Source organism: Onychostruthus taczanowskii, unplaced genomic scaffold (genome assembly GCF_017590055.1).
Source record: "Onychostruthus taczanowskii isolate IOZ18803 unplaced genomic scaffold, ASM1759005v1 scaffold23, whole genome shotgun sequence".
In the NCBI taxonomy this organism is placed as follows: domain Eukaryota; kingdom Metazoa; phylum Chordata; class Aves; order Passeriformes; family Passeridae; genus Onychostruthus; species Onychostruthus taczanowskii.
In genome coordinates, this window is record NW_024499573.1 from 5,724,482 (window position 1) to 5,737,857 (window position 13,376).

A 13,376-nucleotide genomic window follows, 5' to 3' on the forward strand; every position below is an offset into this window, starting at 1 on the left:
TGATTCCTCAGAGCATGCAGTGTCTGGATGCATCTTGGTGTGGAGCAGTGAGGCACGGGAGTGTTGGAGCAGTAGAAGCAGAGGAATGCTGCTGGAGAGCTTACTCCGGAGGAGACGGAGAGGATGGCATGGTAAATGGCTGTTTTGCAATTCAGGCTGTCAGCCTGGACTCCTGCAGACAGGTCAATAGGTATGCGTAGATTTGTGGCCTTCTGTGTGCTCCTGTGGGTCATCGCTCGGCTTGTGTGCACAAATGGGAAATGACAGCTTTTTGTCATGTTTTTGTGTCTTGCCTTGTTGATACAGCTCAGGAGTTTTAGATTAGTAGATGTGGTACTGTTAAGCTTGTGTGATTATGGAATGAATGATGGACAAGTTCTCGGTATCACATTTCCAGTGGTGGTTGAGATGTGGGTGGGGAGAGGAAATATTTAATAAAGTAGGGCTCTCAGGTCCCTGTGCTTTGCATTATCTGGCAGTATCCTGCCTTTACTTTTAACATGTGATAAATAGTTTCATTCCACAGAATTAGAAGTGTGAGCTTAACTACTTTTTTAATGCCATGTTTAGTTATCAAATATCACATCTAGTTGTTCAGAAAGAGAAGGCTTTTTTTAGTCCCAGTCTGTGTTCTTCAGAAGCTGACAGTTAAGTTACCATTTCTGAAACTGATAAAATACAAAATTGGTGTTGTTATGGCACTGAATTGTGCAAAATTCCATGAAAGCCTGAGTTATGTTTCACTATTTTTCATATGGTGGCCACAAGAATGTTTGGCTCATCCCTCTGCCCTAATAAAGGTGGTTTTGGGCTGAGATGCCAGACTGAACTGAAATGAGCCATGTCGTGCATCCTGCTCTGCAGGTAAGCTCTTGGAGCTGGTTTTGGATGGTGGTAGGTGGGACTAACCTGAGTTCAGATATCAGACTGACAGGTTTGGTTTTGGGTTTTTTTCTCATTTAACTGTGGCACTGTTGGGATGCGATCTGCTCACATGTCCTTGGTTGGGGGTGGCTCTCGAGCAGCCTGGGGTTGGCTGCTGCTGTTTGGATGTGTGTGTGCCCCTCCTTGGCATGGTACGGCTTCTGCTCTGGTGGAGGCATCACCCAGGCTTTGACCTGATGCCTTGCCAGCATTGCTGTGTCCTGGTGACCTGACATCAGTGCCTGGTGGGGGGGGCGAGGAATTAAGGGCAGCAGCTGGGAAAAGCCTGTCCCGGCTCTGCTCTTTCGTGGGACCCGGTTTCAAAGAGACTGGTAGAAGGGGAAATGAGGAGGCAAAAATCAGAGGGCTGACTGGCAGCCCTGCTGTCTTTCCAGCTGGAAGCTAATTCCCAGTGATTTACAGCAGAAACTGTTCCCTGCCCCTACCCCTTCTCTTCCCATGAGTGTTATTGAAAGGTTATAGGAATAGAAGTTCATTATAAGAATGAATGGCTGGAGCAGTATTACGTGCCAAAGAGATTCAGTATTTGAGACCTGGGGGGAAAAACCCCAGCTGGAATACTTTATTTTGGCAAGGGAACCCTTTTAGTGTCTGAGAAGTGATTAGTGCTGCTGTTAAAGGTCAGGTTTAGGTATTGGGTGTGGAACGTTGTCTGTGGATACCTACAAAGTACATACATGTGGTACTACATATATGTGGTATGTTTTCAGCATCATTCTGGTACTTGAGTGTTCAATCCTTAATACAGAGACTTCAAAACTAGGGAGAGGCATTAGCTGTTTAACCCCCACAGTGATGACAGATCTGTTGGAAGAATTACAAAGATCTCATTTCTCCTTATTTGTCTGCTGAAAATGCACATTTTATTTTTAACTGTATCACCACGAAATGTATAGGGACTCTTGAACACCAGTCTGTGTTTTGTGTAACACATGGTCCCATTAACAATTTTATAGTGAATAATTTTTTATTTAAGGAATAGTGGATCACATTTCCTGATGTTTTGGTTTTCATAGGTCTGGGTAATAAATACTATTCAGGAAGGCTTGAGTCAAGGGCAGCATATACTTCACTGTTTTTTTTGGGTTAAAGTTATGTAGCTATTCAATGGTTTGTTGTGGTCTCTTCCTCCCTCTCTTACCCCCAGTAAGCCTTAGCAGAAATGCTCTCTAATTTCAAAGTCTTGAAAGCCCTGGCTATAACTAAAATACTCCAGTATTATGTTCAGAGAATTCTGTCATCTTGAATTGGAGGCTCTCTTGTCCAAAACTGTGTCAGGCCCAAATAAAGTACGCAATTTTCTAGCTTTATCCTGTAACGCTGGTTCTATTTCTTTCCTACACAGACTTTTGCAGCATCCATGCTAGGAGGAGAGATCACTTTCTCTAATGTGTTATTTTTGTGACACAGAGTTTGATCAGAGGGAAAGCTTTTGACAGTAAGTGCTTAATCAGGGTTTTTCAAAACAGATTTTCTCTCTGCCCACTGCCCTTAACCTGGCAGATTAATCCATGTAATAATCTGTGCACAGAAATACAGACAACAAATGTAGTGCTTCAGTTGTAATGTTGGGTGCTTTGAGGTTATCATGTTTTGATCTTTGAAGTTTCTGAACATGCAAGTTTCCTCTTTGGACCTTGTGTTCATTGCCGTTGGTACAGGACACACGCTCCCAAACCAAAGAAATCAGGCCTTTTCCTAGAGGTCACAATTTACTAAAAGAGTTATAGTTTAGTTGTAAACTCCCCTTAAAATTTAATGACTTAGCACTGCTTTTTGTTATGACATAAGAAAAAATGAAGTCTTTGAAGCTACTTCAGACTTCATAAATATTAACAGGCTCTGCAGTCTTCAGAGAGAGTACGTTCTGGATGTTTTTCTTCACCTTAATAGTATGGTTTCATTTGCACAGTAAATCGTCTTTACTAAACTGAAAGAGCAGTTATCAGATGCAAATCAGAAATTCTGTATTTGTGGGTGGGAGCCTCTTGCTGTGTTTCACCTTCTCTCTTGAACACCCAGTCTTTCTCCTGGTGCATGCTCTGGGAGCAGTAAATTTAATTCCATGGCTTACAAGACCAGATCTTCAGAGGTACTTAAATGATTGAAAATGCAGATTTTTTCCTTCTGAGGGTAATGGAATGTAAAGATTCACAGCTTGCATTGAAAAAAATCTGTTCTATTTGCATCCTGGGTCACTATATGTGCTTAATATTTGCCTGTGTTAATGAGGAAAAAAACCCACAGGAAGTGTTCTCTAAACATGCCTTGAGTATACTCAAAATTGTCTCTAAGTTTAAAAACTAATTTGCATTTTAATAAAAACTGAAATTCTGTTTGGTTGCAGCTTCCTATAAGTTCATGGTTAAGGCAGAAAGCTTTCTGTGGTTGTCCATAAAGAACACTTCACCTGTAGATCACTTTAGATGAAGTTTGATGTATTCTTTTAAAACTTGCTCTAGGCGTCTCATCAGTAATTGAAGAGAATTAGTCTTTTTATTTCACATCATCATGGAATGACTGAGGTTAGAAGGGACCTCTGGGGATACCTGATCAAACCCTTGGCTCAAGCAAAGCCAGCTAAAGCAGGTTGCTCAGGGAAAAGTCCAGATGCTTTTGAGTATCTCCAAGGATGGACACTCCACAGCCTTCCTGGGCAGCCTGTCCAAATTCTCAGTCACCCCCACAGTAAAAAAAGTGTTTTTTGATGTTCAGAGAGAACTTCCTTTGTTTCAGTTTGAGCCCCTTAGATGTGCTTCTGTCACAGCACCACCGAGGAGAGCTCAGCTCTGTCACCTCTACACCCTCCCTCCTACTTTTTATCCACATTTATAAAATCCTTCCCTTGAGCCTTCTCTTCTTCAAGCAGAACAGACCCAGCGCTCCAGCCTCTCCTCACGGGAGAGATGCTGCAGTCCCTTTGCTGGACTGTCTCCAGTATGATCATTTATCTCTTGTGCTGGGGCCCACAGAACTGGGCACAATACTATAGTTATGGCCTCATGTTTTCCAGTATGCTTTAAAAATAAGAAACTTCTAAAGTAAATGATGCATTTTTTTTTTTTTGGATGCAGGTCCAAGAGGTCACTTCGGTGCTGTAAATCACTGATGATTTACTCTCTGAGTACACTCTGAGTACCTCTGCCCTTCCATAGGAGCTAATGTTCCTTGTCTAAAACTCTTCAGCATTTTCCTGATCCCATCAGTGCAGGCTTTGACAACTCTTTTGACCTGTGATTAAGGGATTTGTGACTAGGTTTGCTGGCTGCACATGCCTAATAAGCGTAACCATTGGATGCTGAGTCACATGGGGACATGTGTTTTTGGGGTGTGTTGGTCCTGTCTGAAACAGAGCTCATCACAGCTTATAATGAACGTGTGCTTACATTTGTGAGGGCACATTCCTGCTGTGGGCTGGTTTGGTTCTCCAGCAGCCATCCTCGTCCTGCCCTGCCCAGCCCTGGGCACTTCTGCATAGCTGCATTTCCCCGGAGATGAGCCTGCAGGCGAGCAGCTGTCTGTAGTCTAAACCCAGGGAAGTCTGGATGCTGTGTGCGTAGATGGGTGATTCTGTAGTTGATGTTAAATACAGAATTTGTAAACAGGGGCTTTATTTTTAGGTCAGCAGGGTTTCTATTTTTAGGTGAGCACTTCTAGGTGGAGAATAAAGATGTTGGTGTAATGCTGCTAACACTGGTCATGGACAGGAGGGAGAGAGAAGAACAAGAAAAACGCATAAAGCACAAAATATCACTTTATCCTTGGGTTTTGCATCAAACTCCTTGAGAGGGGATGGTCATTTCTTTGCCATTAAGTGTTCCTTCCTGTTAATGTTAGTATGTGTGGTTGGTTAAGGTAGGATTTTTTGAAGGTTCTTAAAGAATATAGGAAAATCATGTGGAAAAAACAGTTGTCAGTTGCTTGCCTGCTCTATGTCCAAATACAATGGTTAATAGGCACTTTCAAATTTTCTTAGTATCCCCCCAAAAGTAACTTCACAACATGAGAGGTCTGTACTTACCTTAATTGGAAAGAACAAAACCATACACTTCAGGCTGGCCTGATGCATGCAATTAATGACTGAGTGCATTAGTTTCCAGCTGCTAAAACTGTCTTACCACATCTCTTGACAGGACTATCAGCAGTTTGTATTGGTATCTAGCATTACTAATGCTTGGCATTTTACCATGTTGTAAAAGCCACTTGTTCCTTCAATATTCATGTCAGGTATCAGGGTTACTGACATACAGAACGCATCAAATTCACTGGTTTGGAAACTGACCAATATTCAGTGATCAAAAATTAGTACATGGCTTTTCAGTGAAGGATACACAAGCATCTTTAGATCCTCTCAAGGCAGGGTTTAATTCATAAACTAAAATTTATCATTACCTTAAATTTTGAAAACTGACTTCTTAAATTAGAAATGTGTATGAAAAAGATGACTTCTTAAGAGAATTTTAGCTTCAGAGGTACCTTCAGAAAAAAGTCCTCCAGCCTCTCACTATGTATTTTACTATCGGAGGCTCCACATTCCTTCTACATTTGGAAAATGGTTTACATGTTTTCCTTTCTTTCTCTCTGGATCTCTTCTCTGCATTCCCAGGTGTGCACAAAAACTGCTTTAAAATACCTTGCTGCACTTCTCAAGGTCAGAAGTGTGTTGTAATTCCTGGGGAAGTGTCACGGGGCTATGGAGAGGTGTGCAGATTTCTAACTGTCAGCAGTTTTCAGGAGTGTCACAGCCACAGGGGTGGGGAGACGTCAGGTGTCTGGAGAATGATCTCTTAAAATGTTTGAATTTTTTGGACTTCACTTGAGTAGTCCCTGCTGCTGTGTTAGAAGCCTGATGAGGATATCTTTTTTTTCCATGTTGTTTTTTAGAGCCAGGTGATGTCTGGAGCTGTACAGCTTCAGGGACCTGCCTAGTTATGTTAGGACTGACGAAGGTGTCTAAACCCTGTAATTTGCTGTAATTTGCTCCAGATCACAATCCAGGGAACTGTATGGTTGTGTGCTTTGGGTAAAGCTGCTTCCCATGGCACTTCCCTAGTAGTGGGACTGCTACTACTGTCAGATTTTGTTTCAGGGATAACCCAGAAAATGGGTGAGTTTACGCTTTGTGCGTTGTCTGGAGAGAATGGGATGTCCAATTTGAGCCTTAAAGATCTTTGCAGTAGAGACCAGTCTGAAAATACCTATAACCTCATTCTGGGAGTGCAGGGAACAATAGCCTGGGCTCTTGAGTGTTTTTTGAAATGCACAAGTATTGCAATGAGATACGAGGTTGGAACAGGAAAAAACAATAGCATTTTAAGCACCCAAAGATGAAATGCTGTGAACATTCAGTGTGATATTCCTTGCAGTTACATGGCCCCTGATGAACACGACCTTGACCTGCTTGAAATCAAGTGCAAGATGATGTGTGATCCATGATCCTCTGAACTCATTTTTGTATTAGGGGCTTTCTTCTTCTTCTCTCTTGCTCACCTTTTCCCTAGTGAGGGAGGGAGTAGTGCCAAAGGAGTTGCCTTCATGCACCTTGCTGTGATGTTCATGTACCTTGCTGTCTTTAGCTGAGGTGTTTGATTCCCAGCAGCTGCTGTCCTGTTTGCGTGGAGCAAAGACTGCTGTGAAGTGCGGAACTTGGGAGCAGCAAAACATCCAAAGCGTCCTCATGGGACTTAGACTAGGGTGTCTTTGCACTGATAGGATCATCAGATAATAGTAAAAACCATCTCTGAAGACTACTAAGTCTTGCATCGCCCTGCAAGGATTGATTATGTCATTGGAAGGAGTAGGAAAAAGGGCAATCTGTCTGAATATATTCTTTCAGTAGTCTGACTTTCCAAAGCATTAAATCACTTGCAGGTGTTATTACAATTAGATTAAGTTTATAATTCTTTGTACTTCTGCAGTGCTTTTATCCTATATCTCATGCTCCTTTAAAAGCTAATCTACAAAGTAACTCAGAGGATACCTCCAAGTGTCTGAGATCACTTTTTGTACAAAAATGTAGTGTGACTTGGTTTTGTGTGAAACCCTGCATGGTCTCAGTGGCTCTGTGGGATGACCTGTGGTTGTGCAGTGGGGAATGCCCTTCCCAAGAAGGTGTGAACAATATGGTTGAGCACGTTGATCCTTTAAGAGAACTGCCAGCTGCTACAAGGTGCTGTGCTTGCAAGATTTTCCTCAGATGTAAGAGCTTCCTGGAAACTTGCAGTAAATAGAACTAATGTCAAGAGTTTTCAAAACACTGTAGAAATGAGAACTCTGTTCTCTTCCAGATTATTTGGAATAATAAGCAAGCCCTTTTCTATTTGGAAGAAATGTTCGGAAAACAAAAGCTTTTGATACTTAAGAAGGGTCTCGCCCTATTTTGATAAATCTTGTCTTCCCTCCCTGGCAGAGTTACTTATGGGACTGATGATTGTACATGCATTCAACAGCTCTTTACTTTCAGTCATGGGAATAGCCTGCCAAGGTGGAATACTTCTGACTTCCCCAGAAAACTATATTAGGCAGTATTTTTTCAGCAAATACACTATTTGTAAAGCTACTTCTGCTTCTTTCCTGTTTCTTCCAGTAGCAATTCTTCCCCAGTTTGAGGGCTCTGCCAACAAAGATTCCCTCTTACGCTGGATCACTTATCCCTCTTGAAAATAAATGAGGCACAAATACCATTTCTTGGAATATTTTACAGGAGGAATGTGGAGCTTACTTTGTTAGCAGTTGGAATGTGCTTGGTGAAGCTCTCTGGCCCTTGCAGTTCTCTGTTAAAGGAGAGCAGGGACAGTATATGCTTTTTGAGTACAAAACAATGGCTGACATTTTCAGTCTGGTTTGCCTGGTGCAGTGCAAGCCTGCCTGAGTCCAGTGTCCACTCTGAGTTTCACTTGGGTGGTTGCCGCTAACCTGGTTTGGGACACCACAGGGATCTGTTAAAAATTCATTTCGTGTTTTCTTGTTAATATTTCGAAATCACATAAATTTTTTTTTTCTTTAGCAATAAGCTCTAAGTATTAAGCTGTTGTCTGTGACTCATTAGTCTGTTGTTGATGATAGTTAAATCATGGAAAATCCTTCCATGCAGTTTGTATTCCTTATTGTCTGAAGCATACTACAGCTATTTGTTTTACCCTGAAGGAGGCTTTCTTTTCATCTGGCTAAAAGTTCATAATAACATCTGAGAGCTAATATGAAAGTAAAGCAGACCTCATTCATTGAACAAAATATTTAGTGTGCAGATTTAACTGTTGAACGTCTGTGTTAGATGGGTTTTCAAAACACTGCCTAGACTGACACAAAAAACCAGTGTCTGTTTCCTTGGTTTTTTTACTTCTTCTCATTTCAAACGCTCCAGCAGAGCTAAGTGTTGGTAAGCTACACAGAGTGATGTTTTCTAGAACTTTTTAAGTCAATACTTCAGTTGCTATGGGTTAATACTGCATTCTTGTAAAAGTCAGGTGAAAAGTCAGTTAAAGACCCATTTACTTACTGGAAACACTATGAAGGGGTTTGACCTTGAAGATGACTGAACGACCACAGATTGCTCATTATCTGACATGAGCCATGGGAAACTGTTTAGGAAACAGATGCATTGCTGATGTTTCTGAACCACAGAGGAAGCACCAGACACGAGCTCTGGAGGTAGGTTAGCTACAAGCATGCAGGTTTTCTTTCACATGATTTGATAATTGGAATAGCTTATTTTTATTTTTAAATAAGGACTTACTAGTAGATTCAACTTTTACTTTAAAAGTTGTTTTGAAAAATGTAGTCATAACTAGCAGTGTGATTACAGTCCACTGTGCACCCTTGTGTAAGAATGCCTTGTGTGTGAAGTGGTCTGACCTCTTCTGGATGATTGTTAACTATATACCAAATCCAAAGACTTTTTTTAATGTACATATGTGAGCTCTTGGTCAAAGTTCTTAATGCTGGTTGTATACAAATCAGACCCAGCTTTCTCATCCCAGTGTCAGTTGTGATTCCTGGGCACTCAGAAGCCTTCACACTTACTAGAAAACAGTCTTCTCATTTGGAAAAAACTTGCTTTCATGACTCTGGGTTGTGTGCCTCCCTCTCGTGAATGAAGGGTTTTAGTAAGGAGAAGTTTTTATTTTGCTTGTTGCAGTACATCTTTCGAAAAGCCTGATGCCCTGGTATACTGTGGGGCATCAGAGCTGAGTGCAGCAATTAAAAGCTAGAACAGTCCCTGATTAAAACTGCTGTTTAGTTTCTGAAGCTTTTGCACTATCCAACAAATAGAATGGTTTGGCAGGGATATCCATAGGAGATGAACTATCTCTTCATTGTGTATTTACAGCTTTTCTTTTCGCCCTAAAGACAGCCAGTCCCTGTTACTCATCAACTCTTCTTCCAAGGCTAAGGTGTTGTTTAGAGCAGACTCCCATTTCCAGCCATCCAAGTCCCTGCTCAAGTTTAGTCTGCCTGCCTAGATCCTGCAGCTGGATGGAGGCTCCAGGTGTCTACAACAAAGAAATCCAAAGATGTCATCTTTCTTTTTCTTTCCCTTCACCAAATTTGATGTTTTGTAATTTGCTTTTGGGCATATTTTGCTCTGGAGATCCCTAACATATATATATATATATATATATATGATGTAGATTTTACTTTTCTCTTTATTTTTTTTAACTTTTATGCCAATCATGTAAGCAAATCAGAGGCTAGTGGGAGTTCAGTACTAGCTGGTGGTTCCATCATATTCTGCAGTCTTGAGTATACTTCTGACATTTATGCAAAAAGTCTCAGAATTCCAAGTTTCCATGAATTGGAGAGACTGTGTGTGTTAAAACATTTGTGTAGTGTAAATAAAAGGCTTAATATCCCTATACTGGAATTTGAGCGTGACTTGTAATTCAACTTTTGGAATCCTTCTTGAAAAATGAAATCTATGGTTTAGGTTTTAAAATTCCAAGATTTAAATATGTGAATATTATTTAAGTAATTGAATAAGTTAGAGCTGTAAGAAATCCCAGGTAAGAAACTGACAGAAGTGCCAAAAACGTTGCTCTCTGCTTTCCTTTATATCCATCCCCACATTCTTTAGAGAATTTTCATGAGGTCTTTGGAGGTTTGTGGGCTTCAGCCTGTGATGTGGCTTCTCAGTTGTAAAATGAGGCACCACTGGCTTCTCTCTGGCTTTGGCTTGGAAAAACACACTATTTTGTAGGAGTGGTTGGATAAAGAAAGGTGAGATCTCTCCAGAAATCATCTTTGTGGACTGAGGAAGCTTTGAAATGGGCACAGCTGCAGTGGTTTTAGGTGGCAGGTGGGCGGATGGCTGCAAAGGCTGTGGCTCCCTGCTCCTTCCTTCCCCACTCCAGACACGACTGCTTGGAGAGACACACTGTGTGTGTGCACATGGCTCTGAGCCTCACAGGACTTCGACCTTTGGACCTTTATTGCTGCCAGCTGAAGTGTCAGCATGGCATAAATAAGTCAGATCAAGGAGTGTAATTCTGGCCCTCATCCCAGCCTTGGAGGCAGACGTAAATGCCACCCTCCAGCTGCCTTTTAACTTGTTTGGGCTGATTGAAATGATGACTGATATAATCTTATTTCTTTTCCCTTGGTTTCTTCACTTTGTTACTAAACTCTCTCCTGCTATCTTTGTGTTAATTTAAATCTATTTTGAGTCTGAAGGCTCAACATGTGCCAGGTTGCTATTTGCTGTCATTGGCTTTGGATTATTTTAGCAGCCTGACAGGCTTTGCGTTGTATCTGTGACATTTTGAGACAAGAAAGTACTGGGGTTTTTTTATAATAGAGCATGCAAAAAGTATGGTAATTTAGAGGCTTGGTTAATAAATCAAAAAGCTGATCCATGAAGTGCAGACACCATTGGATTCATGTCTTAACCGATGTTTGGGATCAAATGGATCGATCTGGCAGAGATTTTTTTTTCCTTTTCCATGTGTTCAGTACATATCATGTTGAAATCTGGTAGAAAACTTGCTAATACTGCTGTTTCAAGAGAGGAGCTGGTTCTCTTGGGAGAAATGCCACTTAGCCTATGTGTATACTTTGATGGTGATGCTAACAGCAGACTCCCCCTTTGCAGAGAAGTGGAGCTGGTTTATTGACATGCCCTGCTTTATTTAAAGACTTGGTCTAAGATAATCGTGTTCCAGTTGTTTCAAGCAGCTTCAGAAATGTTGTTGTTAACTCCTGTGCATAACTTTTTGTCATCTGCAGTTATGAGGCAGTAGAATATAAGAGACGCCATTAAAACATTAATTTTTTACAAATACGACCAAATTAGTATGAACTGGGCAAGCTTATGGTAATTACCTCTGCTGTTTGGTTTATTGTTAGGAGGAAGAGGATTTGTATCTTCCTTACAGACTTATGTAAAGCATAATTTCTGTTTTGTTCAAATTACGGAATTTTTTCTTTAGTTTTCTTTGGCTCTGTTCTTGCTTAAGGAGGCCTCAAAATTGCTCATAGAATGTGGCCACGCATCTCCATGTTTTGTCCCTGTTCCTGTGTCAGCCACGTGTGTGCCAGGCTGCTGGAGGTGGGGAGCTGAGCTGCCCTGTGTGTGTGTGTGAAGGTGAGTGGGTTATGATCACTGCTGGAGCTCATTTCCAGCAGTGTTGAGTGTCTTGAGTGATGTGTTATTTTGGATTTGTTTGCAAAATGAAATAGGTTTTGTCAATTAATAAAATTTGGGAGAAAATACAAGCATGCATGGAGAACTTGAGTAATGTCTTTTTTTTTTTTTCTTTCCCTCCCTGACTTCTCCATCATTCTTTCCAAGGTTATCCTACTTCCTCATAGGCTATGGTCCCCATCTGTAACTGCTGGTGGGGTGAGGGGATGTACTTTGCCCAGCCTCACCTTCATACTTCTCCATCAGTTGCCTGTTTAACTCTCAATACTGCTCAGCATGTATGGCAGCCTTTTCCTGGGCTGCTCTGGTGTCCATCTTCAATCCTCTTATTGAGCAGTTAGTGGTATCACCCAAATTGGCTTTTTTGACAGCAGTTGATATTACAGGCAGAGGTTGGGAAAGATGTGGAGGAGATACCCAGACAACAGCTGCTTCTAGGAAGAATCAGATTTAATAGCAAAGATTTCTACTGAGTTTTGCTGTCCAAAGCATGTAAAATCAACATATGAAATGAAAGATCTGCAGTTATGGCAGAAGACCCAAGCAATTTACTGAACAAAAGAATTAACTTTCAGGATTGTGGTTCTGTTCTTTAGGAATCTAGTTGCTCACAGGACTGTACCCTCTGCTCCCTGGTATGGCTTTACTAGCTGGGGGTTTGGTTTGGGTTTTGTTCCTTTAAAAATTTAGGATTTCTACTGTAAGCATGGGGACAAAGAGCAGATATTCTGGCTACTGTGGAAATGATGCAGTTTGAAATGTGAGAGAATAGAGGTTTGCTCCTGTAAGGAAGATTACCTTGAGCAGCAGGGCTTTTCAATCTGGAGCCTGCCATTTCACTAGGTTAATTATTTAAACAAGGAATTGCAGTTCAGATATCAAACCCGTATTTCGGGTACAGTGATTTCTTTCCTTTTCCAGCAAATGTAACAGCGTTGCAGCTGGACTTACATAAAGGGTTGCAGTCAGAAGAAATGCAGGAGGGGTCTGTGATAACTAGAGACGAGGTTCGGTGCTTTCCTGTGTCACACAACTTCCTCTGCTATTTCCTAACTCTTCTATGTGGAGTAAAATATCTCTCTCATCTTTTGACAAGCTGCGTGGGTGGAATGAAGGAGGCTCTTTTCCAGAGTGCTGCTTTCCAGCAGAGCTGCTGTCAGTCTGGTGGGAACTTGACCTTGACTTTTTTACTCTGTGGTAAGATTTCAAGGAATAGTTTACAGGGCTTTTACAAGTGGCTGTGTAGTACAGACAGTGCCAGAAATTAAGCTGGTGTCTGAAGCCAGACTTACTGTGTAAAACTTGGTCTTTCTGTGTTACCTCTTCATTTAACTTACTCTGATAAACCCTGTCTTTGTGTGTTGTGCCTGTCCTTTTACACAATATTTGTGCAAGTTTTTACACAATATGTTATACCCCTTCATTTAGAGGCTGACATAAGTAATTATAATTCTGCAAACTTGTGTAATCTGTGGTGTGTTTAAACTTTTTTTCCCCTTTCCCTCTCTTGTGTACTTGTAGCACCAACTTCAGAAGCTTTTTCAGGTTTTTGTTGGGAGAAAGGGACAAGGAATGGAATGAGCAGCAGCTCTGCTTCTTGCATGGAAATGTCTGTGTTTTGGGGATTATACACATTCTTTGTAAACTCAGGGCCAGTATGTACGAAAGAAATAAAAGATGCTGAATTATAGTGGTGGTTGTAATTGCCATGTGCTAGCTCTGTCTTTATAGTTCTTCATGGAACGGCAGTGTTATATTTAACCACAAGGGGAGAAGTTAAAAGTCTGTAATG

General features: G+C 41.2%; 1 protein-coding gene across 4 annotated transcripts in view; it reads left to right on the plus strand.

Annotated features, from left to right (window-relative positions):
• GRAMD4 (GRAM domain containing 4) overlaps positions 1–13,376 on the plus strand; it is a 75,775-nt gene that overhangs the window by 1,199 nt on the left and 61,200 nt on the right. The window contains exon 2 of one of the 4 annotated variants that reach the window (XM_041405335.1): positions 12–190. The exons of 2 other annotated variants lie outside the window; for them this stretch is intronic. In XM_041405335.1, coding sequence (XP_041261269.1) covers positions 15–190 — 176 coding nt within the window. In that variant the 5' untranslated portion in view covers positions 12–14. Of the gene's footprint in view, positions 1–11; positions 191–12,759; positions 12,782–13,376 lie in introns of those variants that run through there. One more of the 4 variants, XM_041405340.1, reaches the window with a different exon arrangement.